The sequence below is a fragment of the Oncorhynchus masou genome, unplaced genomic scaffold, assembly GCF_036934945.1.
Source record: "Oncorhynchus masou masou isolate Uvic2021 unplaced genomic scaffold, UVic_Omas_1.1 unplaced_scaffold_1071, whole genome shotgun sequence".
NCBI lineage: Eukaryota > Metazoa > Chordata > Actinopteri > Salmoniformes > Salmonidae > Oncorhynchus > Oncorhynchus masou.
The window spans coordinates 109,345-133,548 of NW_027000419.1; the positions used below are offsets into that span (position 1 = coordinate 109,345).

The 24,204-nt window shown below is 41.3% G+C and overlaps 1 protein-coding gene across 1 annotated transcript in view; it reads left to right on the forward strand.

The window, feature by feature from the left end:
• LOC135528999 (PDZ domain-containing RING finger protein 4-like) overlaps positions 1–24,204 on the forward strand; it is a 99,913-nt gene that overhangs the window by 48,210 nt on the left and 27,499 nt on the right. Inside the window, exons 2-3 of the mRNA XM_064957960.1 lie at positions 10,511–10,761; positions 11,883–11,985. Of these exons, the coding sequence (XP_064814032.1) occupies positions 10,511–10,761; positions 11,883–11,985 (354 nt within the window). The remainder of the gene's footprint in view (positions 1–10,510; positions 10,762–11,882; positions 11,986–24,204) is intronic.

Genomic DNA, 24,204 nt, shown 5'->3' on the forward strand with positions numbered 1-24,204 from the left:
GTGGTGCAGGGGGAGATGATGACAAATTGAAAGCTTCCATTTTTCTGCATGTTATTGGAGAGGATGCATTGGACATTTACAATATCTTTCAGCAAGACGAGGCAAACTTGACATTGACTGTGCTAATGGCTAAATTTGAGGAGTCCTTTGTACCAAGCCAGAACGTCACATTTGAGAGATACAAGTTTTTCTCTCATGATCAGAAACCAGGAGTCAGTTTTGACCAGTATTTGGCTGAGCTGAACGCACTGAGCAAAACGTGTGAATTTGAAAATCTGAAAGACTTGCTAGTGAAAGACAGGATAGTCTGTGACATAGTTGACAATGGACTCAAGGAGAGATCGCTGCGTGAGCAAGATTTAACTTTGGATAAAGCAGTGAATATGTGTCGAGCAGCTGAAACCACCAGAGCACAAGCTAAAGAGCTGTGCAGGGATGAGATGTCAGTGTATGCAATAACCAGAGAGGAGCAATACACACAACACCTTACAAAACAAAAACACACAAAAGAGAGAAAACACTACATGTGGAAAATGTGGATTTATCCACAAGCCAAAAAAATGCCCTGCATATGGCAGATCATGTAACAACTGTGGGAACAATAATCATTACTCAAAATGCTGCAAAGCTGAGGCTCCAAAGAAAAAGGTTCACACAGTCAAGGAGATTGAAGAATTCTTTGTTGATTCTGTGGAAATATGCAATGCAGTAAATGCTGAATGGATTGTGCCATTGACTGTGAATAAAGCTATAATACCATTCAAGCTTGATACTGGAGCACAGGTAAACCTGTTGTCTCTGGATGACTACAAAACACTGAAGGTGAATGAAACTATAAGACCATTCAAGCTTGATACTGGAGCACAGGTAAACCTGTTGTCTCTGGATGACTACAAAACACTGAAGGTGAATGAAACTATAAGACCATTCAAGCTTGATACTGGAGCACAGGTAAACCTGTTGTCTCTGGATGACTACAAAACACTGAAGGTGAATGAAACTATAATACCATTCAAGCTTGATACTGGAGCACAGGTAAACCTGTTGTCTCTGGATGACTACAAAACACTGAAGGTGAATGAAACTATAATACCATTCAAGCTTGATACTGGAGCACAGGTAAACCTGTTGTCTCTGGATGACTACAAAACACTGAAGGTGGAAATGAAGGTTACTGGTTATACTGGGGAGAACGTACCAGTCAAAGGAAGCCGCATAGTAACTTTACAGCACAAAGGAAAACAGTTCAGAGCACAGCTGCTGATTTTGGAAAAGAGTGTACAGCCTATTCTTGGAATCAATGCATGTGAAAAGCTCAATTTGTTGAAAAGAGTGTATGTAGTGACATCACAGACTGAAAATGACCAAGAATCGCTACTGGCTGAGTATGAGGACGTGTTTGAGGGTCTTGGAAGTTTACCAGGAGAACACAACTGTGTACTGATGACAAAATGACTCCAGTTGTACATGCATGCAGAAAAGTTCCATTTGCACTGAGGAAAAAGCTCAAAGAGGAACTCGGACTCATGGAAAAGATGGATGTCATCACACAAATGGATGAACCTACAGACTGGGTCACTGGTTATTGTGGGGGAAAAGAACGGCGATCTCAGGATATGTCTAGACCCGAGACCCGAGAGATCTCAACTAAGCAATCAAGAGAGAGCATTTCAAGATGCCAACCAGAGAAAAGATAATGTCGCAGTTTGCTGGAGCAATGTGGATCAGTAAGCTTGATGCCTCATTAGGATTCTGGCAAATGAAGCTAGATGATGCAAGCTAAAGGCTATGCACATTCAACAACACCTGAGGGCAGGTACAGATTTCTTTGTCTACCATATGGGATTCTTTCAGCGCCAGAGGTCTACCGCAAGACAATCCACATGATCTTCGAGCACATTCCAGGAGTGGAGACTATGATGGATGACATCATCATTTGAGGGCCCACAAAAGAAGAACACGATGCGAGAGGGAGACCAGTGCTGGATCTGACACGGAAAGTCAACCTAAAACTAAACAAGGACAAATACGAGTTTGGTGTGAAAACACTTACCTTCGTGGGAGATGTACTTTCAGAGGACGGAGTCAAACCAGACCAGAGGAAAACATCAGCCATCAACAACATGAAGGACCAGAAGAACAAGGACGATGTGAGACGCTTCATGGGCATGATCAACTACCTTGCAAAGTTCATACCTTAACTGTCAGCATAGTCCGCTCCACTCAGATGTCTTCTGGAACAGAAAAATGAATGGGAATGGTCCCATGAACAGGAAAACTGCTTCAAAAACCTAAAGAAGACAATCACAGAAGAGCCAGTGCTCAGGTTCTATGATCCAGAGAAAAGCACAAGGATTTCTGCAGACGCGTCACAGTTTGACCTGGGAGCAGTTCTTCTGCAACAGCATGACGACAAATGGCAACCCGTCGCTTATGCGTCCAGAGCCTTGACAGGCGCAGAGACAAGGTATGCACAAATAGAGAAAGAACTACTGGCGAGCACATACGCTTGCAAAAGGTTTCACCAGTACGTCTACGGACAAGACTTTGAAGTAGAAACCGACCACAAACCATTGTGGTCAATCATGTCTAAGCCACTGAATGATTGTCCAATGAAAATCCAGAGAATGTTGATCAGACTGCAAAAGTATGATGTGAAGATGATCTATACCCCGGGAAAGTTCATGTTCGCCGCCGACTCTCTTTCTCGAGCAGCAGTCGACAAGAAGGAGAGCTTCGGCACACAGAAAAACACTGAGATTCAGGCCTACGTCGAAATGATCGTAGCATCACTTCCTGTGTCTTCTGAGAGAATGGAGCAGATCAAAAGAGAGACCGCAGCTGACCAAACAATGACAGAGTTGAAAGAAACAACACTGATAGGATGGCCCGCACAGAAAAACAACTGTCCAAGGGGAATACAAGATTACTGGATGTGCAGAGCAGAGCAGAGCTTGCTGTTGTGGATGACATAGTGTTCAAAGGCAACAAGATTGTCATTCCCATGACACAATGCAAAGAAATGTTACAGAAAATACACGAGGGCCACTTCGGTGAGGAAAAATGCAAATGACAAGCACGAGAAGTAATGTACTGGCCAAGAATGAACCAGGAAATCATGTGAACTGTGTTTGACCTACAGGCCAAAGCAGCAAGCAGAGCCGCTAATGCCTGATCCAGTACCCAACAGACCCTACTACAAAGTTGGAGTTGACCTTTTGACTGCAACGGCATAAGTCACAATGTTGTTACCGACTACTACTCAAACTACCCTGAAGTAGCAACACTGCCAACTACCTCCAGCAAAGCTGTAATCACCTACCTGAAATCAGTCTTTGCAAGACATGGGGCTGCGTCTGAACTGTACTCGGACAATGGCCCGCAGTTCTCAAGTTCCGAATTCCGATCGTTCGCTAACGACTGGGGATTCCGACACAACACCTCCAGCTCCAACTACCCAAAGTCCAATGGCTTAGCAGAGAGTTCAGTCAAAATTGTCTGATGAAAAAAGGCACACGATGGAAAGGAGGATTCCCTAAAAAATCTGATGATCTACCGCAGCGCACCGCTGCAGAACGGACTTTCACCTGCACAAATGTTGATGGGACGTCGCATCAGAACCAACCTAGCCATCCATGAGGACTTGTTAACACCCAGAGGTGCTCACAAAGTCAAACTCACAAAGGAAAAACAGAAAGACAAACAAAAACAGCAACACGACAAAAGTGCAAAACACTTACCTGAACTGAAACCTGGAGATCATGTACGACTCTAAGACATCACTACAGGAACCTGGATGCAGCAAGGGTGTGTGCAGAGAGAAGTTGCACCGCGATCCTATGAGATCCAAACGGAGCATGGATCACAACTGAGACAAAACAGAGTGGATCTAAGGCTTCAGCCATTCACCAATTCACCCTGGAGGATACTGCTGAAGCGTCAAATGCCTTTAGAAATGGACAATTCAGTCAGAACATCCTGACTGACTGTGAACGCTGTCCAACTGTTTCAGGAAGCACTTCAGCAGAACCACCAAAAAGGACTGTCAGAGCCCCTGAAAGGCTGATTGAAAACTGCTAAAAAAAACTGCTAAAAAAATACAAAAAGGGCACCTGGACTGAATGTTTTGTTTATGTGAAAAGAAATAGAGCCACAATAGTATTGTTGGACAGACAATATTTAGTAGAAAAAATAATGTAAACATTTTTTTTTTCAATTTGGGGGAAAGAAATGTGTGCTATTGAAATTGCATGTTATGCAGGTTGAGTAAACAAATGTGACATGTGTAGTTACATAGAAAAGTAGTTTTATTTTAAAGGAAAGAAGATGTGTTGTTATGTGTTAATAACATTTAGACTACGTTACCCAGCAGGCTATGCAGGGGGCAGGTGGTTGAAGAATGCCTAACTCATGCCTAAACATAATAGATACAATATCAATGGAAAGCCCACAGACTTCAGAAACGCTCCTCATCCATCATGCTTTTAGGCTGACTGATCTCCTCTTCTCAGCTCTTCTGAAAGTGCGCCAGCCAGCCAGCCAGCCAAAAAGCATGATGGAGGAAAAGTGAAATAAACCATTGTTTATTATCTATTTCCCTTGCTTTGGCAATGTAAACATGTTTCCCATGCCAATAAAGCCCGTTAAATGTAATTGAGAGAGAGCACAGAGATTAAAACATCACAGTTCACAGATGGTCTTTGCTGTATTGCTGTGTGCTGAGCCAGGCAGTAACTCTGAGAGTGTAGCTCAGGTCAAATAAGATACATGTTATTTCTCTATTAGTGGTTAACCACAGGGTGTTGTTTTATTCTGTTTTTGCTGTATGCTGATCTTGGTAAGAGCTCTAACAGTCAGTCAGGAGATCTAACAGTCAGTCAGGAGATCTAACAGCCAGTCAGGTGATTTAATAGTCAGTCAGGAGATCTAACAGTCAGTCAGGAGATCTAACAATCAGTCAGGAGATCTAACAGTCAGTCAGGAGATCTAACAGTCAGTCAGGAGATCTAACAGTCAGTCAGTAGATCTAACAGTCAGTCAGGAGATCTAACAGTCAGTCAGGAGATCTAACAGTCAGTCAGGTGATCTAATACTCAGTCAGGAGATCTAACAGTCAGTCAGTAGATCTAACAGTCAGTCAGGAGATCTAACAGTCCGTCAGGAGATCTAACAGTCAGTCAGGAGATCTAACAGTCAGTCAGGAGATCTAACAGTCAGTCAGGTGATCTAATACTCAGTCAGGAGATCTAACAGTCAGTCAGGAGATCTAACAGTCAGTCAAGAGCTCTAACAGTCATTCAGGTGATCTAACAGTCAGTCAGGTGATCAGTTAGTCAGTCAGGAGATCTAACAGTCAGTCAGTAGATCTAACAGTCAGTCAGTAGATCTAACAGTCAGTCAGGTGATCAGTTAGTCAGTCAGGAGATCTAACAGTCAGTCAGGAGATCTAACAGTCAGTCAAGAGCTCTAACAGTCATTCAGGTGATCTAACAGTCAGTCAGGAGATCTAACAGTCAGTCAAGAGATCTAACAGTCAGTCAGGAGATCTAACAGTCATTCAGGTGATCTAACAGTCAGTCAGGAGATCTAACAGTCAGTCAAGAGATCTAACAGTCAGTCAGCAGATCTAACAGTCAGTCAAGAGATCTAACAGTCAGTCAGCAGATCTAACAGTCAGTCAGGAGATCTAATAGTCAGTCAGGAGATCTAACAGTCAGTCAGCAGATCTAACTGTCCGTCAGGAGATCGAACAGTCAGTCAGGAGATCTAACAGTCCGTCAGGAGATCTAATAGTCAGTCAGGAGATCTAATAGTCAGTCAGGAGATCTAATAGTCAGTCAGGAGATCTAATAGTCAGTCAGGAGATCGAACAGTCAGTCAGGAGTTCTAACAGTCCGTCAGGAGATCGAACAGTCAGTCAGGAGATCTAACAGTCAGTCAGGAGATCTAACAGTCTGTCAGGAGATCTAATAGTCAGTCAGGAGATCTAATAGTCAGTCAGGAGATCTAATAGTCAGTCAGGTGATCAGTTAGTCAGTCAGGTAAGGGTAGCTCAGGTCCACCAAGGTCACTGGGTTTAGATTCAGTAAATTAACAGCTAGTTGCTGTCTTCTGTCAGTTAGGTTCTCTACATTGGGTGGTGTCTGCTGGGTGCTGATCCAGGAAGTAACTCTGATAGTGAGGGAAGTTCAGGTCAACAAAGGTTTCATGGGCAGACTCTGTCATGCATCACCTCACTCACACATACCCAAACACACAACACACACACACACACACACACACACACACACACACACACACACACACACACACACACACACACACACACACACACACACACACACACACACACACACACACACATACGCACACACACATTTCTAACTCATTACAGAGATACATTGAGCTGGTTTCTATTTCATTACAGAGATACATGGAGCTGGTTTCTATTTCATTACAGAGATACATGGAGCTGGTTTCTATCTCATTACAGAGATACATGGAGCTGGTTTTAACCTCATTACAGAGATACATGGAGCTGGTTTCAATCTCTTTACAGAGATAAACGGAGCTGGTTTCTATCTCATTACAGAGATAAATGGAGCTGGTTTCTAACTCATTACAGAGATAAATGGAGCTGTTTTTTAACTCATTAAAGAGATAAATGGAGCTGGTTTCTAACTCATTACAGAGCTGAATAGAGCAACCATCTATTTCTTTATTTCTGCATCTCATTTAATAATAAATAGATTCATTCAGTTCTGGGTGTGTGTGTATCAGTGGGTGCGTACATGTGTATCCATGTGCGTATGTTTGTGTGTGTGTGTGTGTGTGTGTGTGTGTGTGTGTGTGTGTGTGTGTGTGTGTGTGTGTGTGTGTGTGTGTGTGTGTGTGTGTGTATCTGTGTGTGTGTGTGTGCGCCCCAGTTTGGCATCCTGACACATTTCAACAATCCGTGATGAAAATAAATCTGAGGATGTGATTGATTGAACATGAATTTGACATCTGTACTGTAATGAGGCTCTGTAATTGGATAAACCGTGTATCTGAGGTCACAGATGACTGCAGACCATTAGACAGATGAGGGACATCCAACCCTTACCTCAACCCTAACCCTAGCCTCAGCTCTTTGCCTTCGTCGATCCCTCAGGCAAAAACCGGCCCAATGTTCTACCTTCTTCAGACCAGACTGACTTGCAATATGCAGACAGAGCAGGAAGTTGCAATAGGCCCGTGCAACCCAAGGTTTGACACCAACAGAAACCCTCTCAACCCTAACCCTCAACTCTAACCCTCAACTCTAACCCGAACCCTCAACTCTAACCCTAAACCTCAACCCTTACCTCAACTCTAACCCTAGTCTCAACCCTAACCATAGCCTCAATCCCAACCCTAACCCTAGCCTCAACCCTAACCCTAACCCTAGCCTCAACCCTAACCCTAGCCTCAGCTCAGGTGTTACTTGGCAGGTGTCAGTATGATGAGTGTACCTCCCACTGAAACCCAGACATCTAGTTTGAACCCCACAGTGCTGTGATGATCAGACCCAGAGACAGAGACCCAGAGCTCAGACCAGTCCAACCCAGGGGAAGAGGCCTCCACCCTGGCCTTCTCCCTCTCCACCTCCCCCTCCCCTGGAGAGACAGCAGGTACCCTTTAAAACTGACAGGTTTTCTTCTCCAGGCTCACCCAGGCTCTCAGGGATCATTACTGAACTGTTAGTCCCAGGGGTCCACTGTTCTGGTCTGTGGTGGGTAGGAGGTCTCAGTAAGTCAGTTCAGTACTGGATATGAATAAGAATGGAGAAGAAAGGAGGATCCGTGTGTGAAATCGTAGCATTGTAATATAATAGTGTTTTCAAATGGTTTATGTTGTTGCCTTGGCAAGACAATGACAAAGGTGTTGGCTGATGCAGAAACAGACTGGTACTCAGCAGGCTGTAATTGGATCACTAGGTGCACTCTACAATATCACATATGCTGCTTCTCTGTGGGCTCACGACATAGGACTAACAGAACACGTCCATCTCCTCCATTTGGTGAATGGTAGGGACTTGGGAATTCTAGGGACTTGGGAATGGTAGAAACTTCGGAAAGGTAGGGACATGGGAATGATAGGGACTTGGGAATGGTAGGGACTTGGGAATGATAGAAACTTCTGAAAGGTAGGGACATGGGAATGATAGGGACTTGGGAATGACAGAAACTTCGGAAAGGTAGGGACATGGGAATGATAGGGACTTAGGAATGCTAGGGACTTGGGAATGGTAGAAACTTCGGAAAGGTAGGGACATGGGAATGATAGGGACTTGGGAATGGTAGGGACTTGGGAATGATAGAAACTTCTGAAAGGTAGGGACATGGGAATGATAGGGACTTGGGAATGATAGAAACTTCGGAAGGGTAGGGACATGGGAATGATGGGGACTTAGGAATGCTAGGGACTTGGGAATGGTAGAAACTTCGGAAAGGTAGGGACATGGGAATGATAGGGACTTGGGAATGGTAGGGACTTGGGAATGATAGAAACTTCTGAAAGGTAGGGACATGGGAATGATAGGGACTTGGGAATGATAGAAACTTCGGAAGGGTAGGGACATGGGAATGATGGGGACTTAGGAATGCTAGGGACTTGGGAATGGTAGGGACTTGGGAATGATAGAAACTTCTGAAAGGTAGGGACATGGGAATGATAGGGACTTGGGAATGATAGGGACTTAGGAATGGTGGGGACTTGTGAATGGTAGGGACTTGGGAATGGTAGGGACATGGGAACGATAGGGACTTGGGAATCCTAGGGACTTGGGAATGCTAGGGACTTGGGAATGGTAGAAGCTTCGGAAAGTTAGGGACATGAGAATGATAGGGACTTGGGAATGGTAGGGACTTGGGAATGATAGAAACGTCTGAAAGGTAGGGACATGGGAATGATAGGGACTCGGGAATGATAGAAACTTCGGAAAGGTAGGGACATGGGAATGATAGGGACTTAGGAATGCTAGGGACTTGGGAATGGTAGAAACTTCGGAAAGGTAGGGACATGGGAATGATAGGGACTTGGGAATGGTAGGGACTTGGGAATGATAGAAACTTCTGAAAGGTAGGGACATGGGAATGATAGGGACTTGGGAATGCTAGACACTTCGGAAAGGTAGGGACATGGGAATGATAGGGACTTAGGAATGCTAGGGACTTGGGAATGGTAGAAACTTCGGAAAGGTAGGGACATGGGAATGATAGGGACTTGGGAATGATAGGGACTTAGGAATGGTGGGGACTTGTGAATGGTAGGGACTTGGGAATGGTAGGGACATGGGAATGATAGGGACTTGGGAATTCTAGGGACTTGGGAATGCTAGGGACTTGGGAATGCTAAGGACTTGGGAATGGTAGAAACTTCGGAAAGGTAGGGACATGGGAATGATAGGGACTTGGGAATGCTAGGGACTTGGGAATGGTAGAAACTTCGGAAAGTTAGGGACATGAGAATGATAGGGACTTGGGAATGGTAGGGACTTGGGAATGATAGAAACGTCTGAAAGGTAGGGACATGGGAATGATAGGGACTCGGGAATGATAGAAACTTCGGAAAGGTAGGGACATGGGAATGATAGGGACTTGGGAATGATAGGGACTTGGGAATGATAGAAACTTCTGAAAGGTAGGGACATGGGAATGATAGGGACTTGGGAATGCTAGACACTTCGGAAAGGTAGGGACATGGGAATGATAGGGACTTAGGAATGCTAGGGACTTGGGAATGGTAGAAACTTCGGAAAGGTAGGGACATGGGAATGATAGGGACTTGGGAATGATAGGGACTTAGGAATGGTGGGGACTTGTGAATGGTAGGGACTTGGGAATGGTAGGGACATGGGAATGATAGGGACTTGGGAATTCTAGGGACTTGGGAATGCTAGGGACTTGGGAATGCTAGGGACTTGGGAATGGTAGAAACTTCAGAAAGGTAGGGACATGGGAATGATAGGGACATGGTAATGATAGGGACTTAGGAATGGTGGGGATTTGTGAATGGTAGGGACTTGGGAATGATAGAAACTTCTGAAAGGTAGGGACATGGGAATGATAGGGACATGGTAATGATAGGGACTTAGGAATGGTGGGGATTTGTGAATGGTAGGGACATGGGAATGATAGGGACTTGGGAATGGTAGGGACTTGGGAATGGTAGGGACTTGGGAAAGGTAGGGGCTTGGGAATGGGAGGGACTTGGGAATGATAGGAACTTTGGAAAGGTAGGGACTTAGGAATGGTATGAACTTGGGAATGTTAGGGACTTGAGAATGTTAGGGACTTGAGAATGGTAGGGACTTGAGAATGTTAGGGATTTGGGAATGGTAGGAATTTGGGAATGGTGGGGACTTGGGAATGGTAGGGACTTGAATGTGGGAAGAGTCTAGCTTTTGTGATACTGACTCACCACATAGACACCTAGTTATTCCTGTACTGTGTACATAGGTTTAAGACTCTTCTATCTCTTCCCTGTTCAGGTGAATGGCAGGGACTACTCCAAGGCCAGCCATGACGAGATGGTGGAGGTCATCAGAAGAGACCCCATCGTGGTGCAGGTTGTCCGTCGCCATGGCAACCCCACCCACTCACACCAAACATTACAGGAAGTTCACGTGGTGGACGTGTGCACGCAGACGGACATCACTTTTGAACACATCATGGCCCTGGCTAAGCTGAGGCCTGCTACTCCACCTGTACCTGACATCTGCCCCTTTCTGCTGTCAGACAGGTGAGGGGCATCTAATCCTAACTATAACCTTAACCTTATCCCTTACCCTAACACTAGCCTTAAAACTTACCCTAACCCTAGCCTTAAAACATACCCTAACCCTAACCTCCATCCTAACCCTTCCTGCTGTCAGGTGAGGTGTGCCTCGTTGCCATAGAGATAACCTCACTCGGGGTTAATATACAGGGAGTCAGGATTTGAGAACCATTGTTGTAGACTTCTGTCTGAGTAATACATGTCCTGTATGTGACTCATAGGTTTGGCCTGAATTTTCTGACGGAACTTTCTAATAGATAAACCCTTTATTGAGAAAGAACGTGGGTTGCCCTTGAATATGAATGAATAACATGTGGCTAATGTAATAATATGTGCCATTAGTAGACACTTTTATCCAAGGTGACTTACTGTGGTGAATGTCTACATTTGTATGAGTGGCCCCTTGGATGGTTCTCCTCAAGATGGAGATGCTTTATTATGGGTTACATCAACCTGATGTGGTTGATCAGAGCCTCTACTGTATCATGGAGGACAGCAGCATTACTGCCCCCCCCCTCCCCAGTACAGCTGATCACATCCCTTTAATGTCATTAGGATGCTCTCCAACTGGCATGTAATCAAGAGTTTACAAGGTGATTAAAAACAAATGGAGTGACTGTTGTACAGCACTACGTTCATTCTCAGTCTATTTATAGGTCTTTACTGGGCCAGAAATGAAATACATTATGTCCTATAAACTACAAATCATCCGTTCCCTGGTCTGTGATACGGCTGAGAAGGGGGAGGCAGAATGGATGCTGTTGTGATTCTAAACAACAGTGATGTTACTGGGGGCTGGTTATACCAGGGCTGACATGTCTCTGTATAGGTGCCAGGTCTTTTCACAGCTTCTGTCACTTACATGGTTTTTTTTGTCTTGTTAAAATGCGTCCATGTTTAAAATGAAACAATGTGTGTATAGATCCCTGTCATTAGTTGCTTTCCTGGAGGTTGTGAAAGGGATTTTATGTTTGTGGCCAATATGCACAACACAGGGATAAAGGTGTTGAAACCAGCTTGTAAACTCACACATCTGTCTTTCTCCTCTTCCCCCTCGCTCTTCCTCTCATTCTGTCTCTCCTCAGCTGTCACTCCATCCACACCATGGAGCATGAATTCTACGAGTGTCCAGAGTACCTCTCCAACACCCCAGCTGAAGTGGACAGGCCAGAGGAGTTTGAGTATGAGGTAAATCAATATGGAGCCACACAAGTTCTTGCGATGACAATTCTCCCACAGCGGTTATATTGACAAGTCATCTGTCTCTTGGTCAAATACAGTGTCCCCTACTTATTCACTGCAAAGATAATTACAACCACATCTCCACCGTAGCTCATTATGTCATCGGAATGATAAAGATTAAAATACCGGTATGAATCTTATTACCTCAATTTGGTATGTTTTCCCTATAAACAATGACACTTTTCAGATACAGTTGGAGTGTTGAAAAATTGCCTGTCTGGGAGGCTGGGTGGAGATTGTAATTTGTGTCAGAGAGGCAGTGACCGTGGGAGACGTGAGGTGATGGGTGACGTGGTAGTGTGTGTGTTTGTGCAGTGGTGCTGCTCGTATAATGGGTGCCCGTGGTTCGCTGCACAGGATTCTGGGTCATTAGTGTTCCTCTGCTGTCAGCTGTGGTTTAACGGCCATTTCTGACTAAATGGATGGATGTCTCTCTGTGTGAGAGAGGGATGAGAGACAGCGTGAAGTTCGAGCACACACTCACAGACACAAGTGCACACACAGTCACACACACTCGCAGGCAGGTGGACACACACACACACACAGTCTGGCCAGCCCAACTGAGGCAGGGTCAGTGGCAGGTCGTGACCTGATTACTGTTGTTATGGCTACTCCTTCTCCTCACACAGCTGGCCCTCAGTTACTCTTTGTTCAGTCAAGTGTATCTAACTGTACCCTGAATGCCCTTGCTCCTCAGTAGCCCTGGCAGCTCAGGGACATTAGCTGTGAAGGATGTGTTTAGCCTGGCTTCACACTACTGCAGTGTAACTTAAGGACAGCTACAGGGCAGCTGTGGGAGGTTTTTCTTCCCAGTGGCCCGCGATAAAAACAACACACAGATACAGATGATCTTCTAATCAAGACTAGCGTGGTCTCTCTAACCTCAGTACATCCACAGATTATTACTATAGGTCCCGTGCTGACGAGTATAAGGTTGTGTCCTGTACTCGTCAGTGGGATTGTTCTCTCTAGTAATGCCCTCTGACAGTAGTGAGCTAGTATTCTCTGATCTCTCAGTACATGGTAGTTAATCAACAGTGATGGTGCGTTCGTGTCAACCACTTTTCTCGACCGTTCTGACCCGTTCTAAACTGTGTGGAAGTGTGGAGTCTGCTCGCCAGTAACAGCTGAGACCTAGTCAAAAGTGCCCTCCCTCCTCTGTTTGTTGTGGCTAGATGTCAAAGGAATTAATATTTTAAAAATATATTTCCCAACTGCCAGCCAGAATCCTTTGGAAATTAGGCTATCCCTTTAATTAGGCTATCCCTTTAATGAGGGTATCCCTTTAATTAGGCTATCCCTTTAATGAGGGTATCCCTTTAATGAGGGTATCCCTTTAATTAGGCTATCCCTTTACTGAGGGTATCCCTTTAATGAGGGTATCCCTTTAATTAGTGTATCCCTTTAATGAGGGTATCCCTTTAATTAGGCTATCCCTTTACATTTAATGAGGGTATCCCTTTAATTAGGGTATCCCTGATATAGTCCTTCTTTTGACCCCCTGCCATCCAGCTGTAACTCCACACGTAAAATAACTTTTGCAGAGCAAAATGTCAAACTGTAAAATTACATCTTTCTGTTTCTTCCCAACACAGCAGTGACCAAACAGACAGGGGTTGATACACCTGCAACATTAAGGGAACACGCTGTGTAGTAAATGCCATCAGTGCCATCAGACCATCAAAGACATCCCCAGTGGGACATCCGTCTGTGTTTTATTTGATATGAGGTTTTAGTGCTATTGATGTACAGACCACCCTCTGGGCAGTGTACATGTGTTACCATGGTGAGGAGAGATTAGGAACCACACAACAAGAATAAGCAAAGACCACAGGAGGTGGAATGTCATTTATCAGACAATAATTCAACATCAATTGCAGTCTTAACTGGTCTGGAATGATGCAGCTTTAGTACCAATGTCACAGCATGTCATGGTGATATTGGGTTACTTGTTGAATTTGTTTGAGTGATACAGTTGGTTTACATTTTTTTATTTTATTTATTTCACCTGTATTTAACCAGGTAGGCAAGTTGAGAACAAGTTCTATTTACAATTGCGACCTGGCCAAGATAAGGCAAAGCAGTTCGACACATACAACAACACATGGAGTAAAACAAACATACAGTCAATAATACAGTATAAACAAGTCTATATACGATGTGAGCAAATGAGGTGAGATAAGGGAGGTAAAGGCAAAAAAAGGTCATGGTGGCAAAGTAAATACAATATAGCAAGTAAAACACTGGAATGGTAGATTTGCAATGGAAGAATGTGCAAAGTAGAAATAAAAATAATTTAAACACACACACAAACACACACACTCCTCAGAAGAGGAGGACGAGATCCGTTACACACACACACACACACCCCTCAGAAGAGGAGGACGAGATCCGTTACACACACACACACACACACACACACACACACACACACACACACACACACACACACACACACACACACACACACACACGCACACACATATTATTTCACCCTTTGCAGAGACTTACTGGAGAACTGTGTGTTACTCCCTATGAGCTGTTGATCAACATGTTGGTCTCGCTAAAGTTGAGGCACCAAAGTATGTGTCAGTTAAAGGGGGATTTCCCCCTGGGTGAACCTGGGCTTGTTTTCATCATGTCTGGGGCATTTCTAGGACAGTGATATGAGTAGGGTTAACCCACATAACTGCCCAGGTGGAAGGCAGGTCACACTCTGAATGATACACCCTATGACAGCTTCCGGTGTATCGATGGTGGGGGGGGCGGGGGAAATCTGAAAATGAATGTAATCCTACTTTGTGGTGTTTCATGAAGGCTCTATGTTAAACTGATCACACTATAAGGCTCTATGTTACACTGATCACACTATAGGGCTCTATGTTAAACTGATCACACTATAGGGCTCTATGTTAAACTGATCACACTATAGGGCTCTATGTTAAACTAATCACACTATAAGGCTCTATGTTAAACTGATCACACTATAAGGCTCTATGTTAAACTGATCACACTATAAGGCTCTATGTTACACTGATCACACTATAAGGCTCTATGTTACACTGATCACACTATAAGGCTCTATGTTACACTGATCACACTATAAGGCTCTATGTTAAACTGATCACACTATAAGGCTCTATGTTAAACTGATCACACTATAAGGCTCTATGTTAAACTGATCACACTATAAGGCTCTATGTTACACTGATCACACTATAAGGCTCTATGTTAAACTGATCACACTATAAGGCTCAATGTTAAACTGATCACACTATAAGGCTCTATGTTAAACTGATCACACTATAAGGCTCTATGTTAAACTGAACACACTATAAGGCTCTATGTTACACTGATCACACTATAAGGCTCTATGTTACACTGATCACACTATAAGGCTCTATGTTAAACTGATCACACTATAAGGCTCTATGTTAAACTGATCACACTATAAGGCTCTATGTTACACTGATCACACTATAAGGCTCTATGTTAAACTGATCACACTATAAGGCTCTATGTTACACTGATCACACTATAAGGCTCTATGTTAAACTGATCACACTATAGGGCTCTATGTTAAACTGATCACACTATAAGGCTCTATGTTAAACTGATCACACTATAAGGCTCTATGTTACACTGATCACACTATAAGGCTCTATATTACACTGATCACACTATAAGGCTCTATGTTAAACTGATCACACTATAAGGCTCTATGTTACACTGATCACACTATAAGGCTCTATGTTAAACGGATCACACTATAAGGCTCTATGTTAAACTGATCACACTATAGGGCTCTATGTTAAACTGATCACACTATAAGGCTCTATGTTACACTGATCACACTATAAGGCTCTATGTTACACTGATCACACTATAAGGCTCTATGTTAAACTGATCACACTATAAGGCTCTATGTTAAACTGATCACACTATAAGGCTCTATGTTAAACTGATCACACTATAAGGCTCTATGTTACACTGATCACACTATAAGGCTCTATATTACACTGATCACACTATAAGGCTCTATGTTAAACTGATCACACTATAAGGCTCTATGTTACACTGATCACACTATAAGGCTCTATGTTAAACGGATCACACTATAAGGCTCTATGTTAAACTGATCACACTATAGGGCTCTATGTTAAACTGATCACACTATAAGGCTCTATGTTACACTGATCACACTATAAGGCTCTATGTTACACTGATCACACTATAAGGCTCTATGTTAAACTGATCACACTATAAGGCTCTATGTTAAACTGATCACACTATAAGGCTCTATGTTAAACTGATCACACTATAAGGCTCCATGTTAAACTGATCACACTATAAGGCTCTACTCTATATTAAATTGATCACACTATAAGGCTCTATGTTAAACTGATCACACTATAAGGCTCTATGTTAAACTGATCACACTATAAGGCTCTATGTTACACTGATCACACTATAAGGCTCTATGTTAAACTGATCACACTATAAGGCTCAATGTTAAACTGATCACACTATAAGGCTCTATGTTAAACTGATCACACTATAAGGCTCTATGTTAAACTGAACACACTATAAGGCTCTATGTTACACTGATCACACTATAAGGCTCTATGTTACACTGATCACACTATAAGGCTCTATGTTAAACTGATCACACTATAAGGCTCTATGTTAAACTGATCACACTATAAGGCTCTATGTTACACTGATCACACTATAAGGCTCTATGTTAAACTGATCACACTATAAGGCTCTATGTTACACTGATCACACTATAAGGCTCTATGTTAAACTGATCACACTATAGGGCTCTATGTTAAACTGATCACACTATAAGGCTCTATGTTAAACTGATCACACTATAAGGCTCTATGTTACACTGATCACACTATAAGGCTCTATATTACACTGATCACACTATAAGGCTCTATGTTAAACTGATCACACTATAAGGCTCTATGTTACACTGATCACACTATAAGGCTCTATGTTAAACGGATCACACTATAAGGCTCTATGTTAAACTGATCACACTATAGGGCTCTATGTTAAACTGATCACACTATAAGGCTCTATGTTACACTGATCACACTATAAGGCTCTATGTTACACTGATCACACTATAAGGCTCTATGTTAAACTGATCACACTATAAGGCTCTATGTTAAACTGATCACACTATAAGGCTCTATGTTAAACTGATCACACTATAAGGCTCTATGTTACACTGATCACACTATAAGGCTCTATATTACACTGATCACACTATAAGGCTCTATGTTAAACTGATCACACTATAAGGCTCTATGTTACACTGATCACACTTTAAGGCTCTATGTTAAACGGATCACACTATAAGGCTCTATGTTAAACTGATCACACTATAGGGCTCTATGTTAAACTGATCACACTATAAGGCTCTATGTTACACTGATCACACTATAAGGCTCTATGTTACACTGATCACACTATAAGGCTCTATGTTAAACTGATCACACTATAAGGCTCTATGTTAAACTGATCACACTATAAGGCTCCATGTTAAACTGATCACACTATAAGGCTCTACTCTATATTAAATTGATCACACTATAAGGCTCTATGTTAAACTGATCACACTATAAGGCTCTATGTTACACTGCTCACACTATAAGGCTCTACTCTATATTAAATTGATCACACTATAAGGCTCTATGTTAAACTGATCACACTATAAGGCTCTATGTTACACTGATCACACTATAAGGCTCTATGTTACACTGATCACACTATAAGGCTCTCTGTTACACTGATCACACTATAAGGCTCTATGTTAAACTGATCACACTATAAGGCTCTATGTTAAACTGATCACACTATAAGGCTCTATGTTAAACTGATCACACTTTAAGGCTCTATGTTACACTGATCACACTATAAGGCTCTATGTTAAACTGATCACACTATAAGGCTCTATGTTAAACTGATCACACTATAGTGCTCTATGTTAAACTGATCACACTATAAGGCTCTATGTTAAACTGATCACACTATAAGGCTCTATGTTACACTGATCACACTATAAGGCTCTATGTTAAACTGATCACACTATAAGGCTCTATGTTAAACTGATCACACTATAAGGCTCTATGTTAAACTGATCACACTATAAGGCTCTATGTTAAACTGATCACACTATAAGGCTCTATGTTACACTGATCACACTATAAGGCTCTATGTTAAACTGATCACACTATAAGGCTCTATGTTACACTGATCACACTATAAGGCTCTACTCTATATTAAATTGATCACACTATAAGGCTCTATGTTAAACGGATCACACTGTAGGGCTCTATGTTAAATTGATCACACTATAAGGCTCTATGTTAAACTGATCACACTATAAGGCTCTATGTTACACTGATCACACTATAAGGCTCTATGTTACACTGATCACACTATAAGGCTCTATGTTACACTGATCACACTATAAGGCTCTATGTTAAACTGATCACACTATAAGGCTCTATGTTAAACTGATCACACTATAAGGCTCTATGTTAAACTGATCACACTTTAAGGCTCTATGTTACACTGATCACACTATAAGGCTCTATGTTACACTGATCACACTATAAGGCTCTATGTTAAACTGATCACACTATAAGGCTCTATGTTAAACTGATCACACTATAAGGCTCCATGTTAAACTGATCACACTATAAGGCTCTACTCTATATTAAATTGATCACACTATAAGGCTCTATGTTAAACGGATCACACTATAGGGCTCTATGTTAAATTGATCACACTATAAGGCTCTATGTTAAACTGATCACACTATAAGGCTCTATGTTACACTGATCACACTATAAGGCTCTATGTTAAACTGATCACACTATAAGGCTCTATGTTACACTGATCACACTATAAGGCTCTATGTTAAACTGATCACACTATAAGGCTCTATGTTACACTGATCACACTATAAGGCTCTACTCTATATTAAATTGATCACACTATAAGGCTCAATCTTAAACGGATCACACTATAAGGCTCTATGTTACACTGATCACACTATAAGGCTCTATGTTACACTGATCACACTATAAGGCTCTATGTTAAACTGATCACACTATAAGGCTCTATGTTAAACTGATCACAATATAAGGCTCTATGTTAAACTGATCACACTATAAGGCTCTATGTTACACTGATCACACTATAAGGCTCTATGTTAAACTGATCACACTATAAGGCTCTATGTTACACTGATCACACTATAAGGCGCTATGTTAAACTGATCACACTATAAGGCTCTATGTTAAACTGATCACACTATAGGGCTCTATGTTAAACTGATCACACTATAAGGCTCTATGTTAAACTGATCACACTATAAGGCTCTATGTTACACTGATCACACTATAAGGCTCTATGTTAAACTGATCACACTATAAGGCTCTATGTTAAACTGATCACACTATAAGGCTCTATGTTAAACTGATCACACTATAAGGCTCTATGTTAAACTGATCACACTATAAGGCTCTATGTTAAACTGATCACACTATAAGGCTCTATGTTAAACTGATCACACTATAAGGCTCTATGTTACACTGATCACACTATAAGGCTCTATGTTACACTGATCACACTATAAGGCTCTATGTTAAACTGATCACACTATAAGGCTCTATGTTAAACTGATCACACTATAAGGCTCTATGTTACACTGATCACACTATAAAGGTCTATGTTACACTGATCACACTATAAGGCTCCATGTTAAACTGATCACACTATAAGGCTCTACTCTATATTAAATTGATCACACTATAAGGCTCTATGTTAAACGGATCACACTATAGGGCTCTATGTTAAATTGATCACACTATAAGGCTCTATGTTAAACTGATCACACTATAAGGCTCTATGTTAAACTGATCACACTATAAGGCTCTATGTTAAACTGATCACACTATAAGGCTCTATGTTACACTGATCACACAATAAGGCTCTATGTTAAACTGATCACACTATAGGGCTCTATGTTAAACTGATCACACTATAAGGCTCTATGTTAAACTGATCACACTATAAGGCTCTATGTTACACTGATCACACTATAAGGCTCTATGTTACACTGATCACACTATAAGGCTCTATGTTAAACTGATCACACTATAAGGCTCTATGTTAAACTGATCACACTATAAGGCTCTATGTTAAACTGATCACACTATAAGGCTCTATGTTAAACTGATCACACTATAAGGCTCTATGTTAAACTGATCACACTATAAGGCTCTATGTTAAACTGATCACACTATAAGGCTCTATGTTACACTGATCACACTATAAGGCTCTATGTTAAACTGATCACACTATAAGGCTCTATGTTAAACTGATCACACTATAAGGCTCTATGTTAAACTGATCACACTATAAGGCTCTATGTTAAACTGATCACACTATAAGGCTCTATGTTAAACTGATCACACTATAAGGCTCTATGTTAAACTGATCACACTATAAGGCTCTATGTTAAACTGATCACACTATAAGGCTCTATGTTAAACTGATCACACTATAAGGCTCTATGTTACACTGATCACACTATAAGGCGCTATGTTAAACTGATCACACTATAAGGCTCTATGTTAAACTGATCACACTATAGGGCTCTATGTTAAACTGATCACACTATAAGGCTCTATGTTAAACTGATCACACTATAAGGCTCTATGTCACACTGATCACACTATAAGGCTCTATGTTACACTGATCACACTATAAGGCTCTATGTTAAACTGATCACACTATAAGGCTCTATGTTAAACTGATCACACTATAAGGCTCTATGTTAAACTGATCACACTATAAGGCTCTATGTTACACTGATCACACTATAAGGCTCTATGTTACACTGATCACACTATAAGGCTCTATGTTAAACTGATCACACTATAAGGCTCTATGTTAAACTGATCACACTATAAGGCTCTATGTTACACTGATCACACTATAAGGCTCTATGTTAAACTGATCACACTATAAGGCTCTATGTTACACTGATCACACTATAAGGCTCTATGTTAAACTGATCACACTATAGGGCTCTATGTTAAACTGATCACACTATAAGGCTCTATGTTAAACTGATCACACTATAAGGCTCTATGTTACACTGATCACACTATAAGGCTCTATATTACACTGATCACACTATAAGGCTCTATGTTAAACTGATCACACTATATGGCTCTATGTTACACTGATCACACTATAAGGCTCTATGTTAAACGGATCACACTATAAGGCTCTATGTTAAACTGATCACACTATAGGGCTCTATGTTAAACTGATCACACTATAAGGCTCTATGTTACACTGATCACACTATAAGGCTCTATGTTACACTGATCACACTATAAGGCTCTATGTTAAACTGATCACACTATAAGGCTCTATGTTAAACTGATCACACTATAAGGCTCTATGTTAAACTGATCACACTATAAGGCTCCATGTTAAACTGATCACACTATAAGGCTCTACTCTATATTAAATTGATCACACTATAAGGCTCTATGTTAAACTGATCACACTATAAGGCTCTATGTTACACTGCTCACACTATAAGGCTCTACTCTATATTAAATTGATCACACTATAAGGCTCTATGTTAAACGGATCACACTATAGGGCTCTATGTTGGGTCCTGTGTGGCTCAGTCGGTAGAGCATGGCGCTTGCAACGCCAAGCGTCGTGGGTTCGATTCCCGCTGGGGCCACCCATATGTAAAAGTAGTGCCCCCAGCCGACTTGTAAGTCGCTTTGGACAAAAGCGTCTGCTAAATGGGATATATTATGTTAAATTGATCACACTATAAGGCTCTATGTTAAATTGATCACACTATAAGGCTCTATGTTAAACTGATCACACTATAAGGCTCTATGTTAAACTGATCACACTATAAGGCTCTATGTTAAACTGATCACACTATAAGGCTCTATGTTACACTGATCACACTATAAGGCTCTATGTTAAACTGATCACACTATAAGGCTCTATGTTAAACTGATCACACTATAAGGCTCTATGTTAAACTGATCACACTATAAGGCTCTATGTTAAACTGATCACACTATAAGGCTCTATGTTAAACTGATCACACTATAAGGCTCTATGTTAAACTGATCACACTATAAGGCTCTATGTTACACTGATCACACTATAAGGCTCTATGTTACACTGATCACACTATAAGGCTCTATGTTAAACTGATCACACTATAAGGCTCTATGTTAAACTGATCACACTATAAGGCTCTATGTTACACTGATCACACTATAAGGCTCTATGTTAAACTGATCACACTATAAGGCTCTATGTTACACTGATCACACTATAAGGCTCTACTCTATATTAAATTGATCACACTATAAGGCTCTATGTTAAACGGATCACACTATAGGGCTCTATGTTAAATTGATCACACTATAAGGCTCTATGTTAAACTGATCACACTATAAGGCTCTATGTTACACTGATCACACTATAAGGCTCTATGTTACACTGATCACACTATAAGGCTCTATGTTACACTGATCACACTATAAGGCTCTATGTTAAACTGATCACACTATAAGGCTCTATGTTAAACTGATCACACTATAAGGCTCTATGTTAAACTGATCACACTTTAAGGCTCTATGTTACACTGATCACACTATAAGGCTCTATGTTACACTGATCACACTATAAGGCTCTATGTTAAACTGATCACACTATAAGGCTCTATGTTAAACTGATCACACTATAAGGCTCCATGTTAAACTGATCACACTATAAGGCTCTACTCTATATTAAATTGATCACACTATAAGGCTCTATGTTAAACGGATCACACTATAGGGCTCTATGTTAAATTGATCACACTATAAGGCTCTATGTTAAACTGATCACACTATAAGGCTCTATGTTAAACTGATCACACTATAAGGCTCTATGTTAAACTGATCACACTATAAGGCTCTATGTTACACTGATCACACAATAAGGCTCTATGTTAAACGGATCACACTATAGGGCTCTATGTTAAATTGATCACACTATAAGGCTCTATGTTAAACGGATCACACTATAAGGCTCTATGTTAAACTGATCACACTATAAGGCTCTATGTTAAACTGATCACACTATAAGGCTCTATGTTAAACTGATCACACTATAAGGCTCTATGTTACACTGATCACACTATAAGGCTCTATGTTACACTGATCACACTATAAGGCTCTATGTTAAACTGATCACACTATAAGGCTCTATGTTAAACTGATCACACTATAAGGCTCTATGTTACACTGATCACACTATAAGGCTCTATGTTAAACTGATCACACTATAAGGCTCTATGTTACACTGATCACACTATAAGGCTCTACTCTATATTAAATTGATCACACTATAAGGCTCTATGTTAAACGGATCACACTATAGGGCTCTATGTTAAATTGATCACACTATAAGGCTCTATGTTAAACTGATCACACTATAAGGCTATATGTTACACTGATCACACTATAAGGCTCTATGTTACACTGATCACACTATAAGGCTCTATGTTACACTGATCACACTATAAGGCTCTATGTTACACTGATCACACTATAAGGCTCTATGTTACACTGATCACACTATAAGGCTCTATGTTAAACTGATCACACTATAAGGCTCTATGTTAAACTGATCACACTATAAGGCTCTATGTTAAACTGATCACACTTTAAGGCTCTATGTTACACTGATCACACTATAAGGCTCTATGTTACACTGATCACACTATAAGGCTCTATGTTAAACTGATCACACTATAAGGCTCTATGTTAAACTGATCACACTATAAGGCTCCATGTTAAACTGATCACACTATAAGGCTCTACTCTATATTAAATTGATCACACTATAAGGCTCTATGTTAAACGGATCACACTATAGGGCTCTATGTTAAATTGATCACACTATAAGGCTCTATGTTAAACTGATCACACTATAAGGCTCTATGTTAAACTGATCACACTATAAGGCTCTATGTTAAACTGATCACACTATAAGGCTCTATGTTACACTGATCACACAATAAGGCTCTATGTTAAACGGATC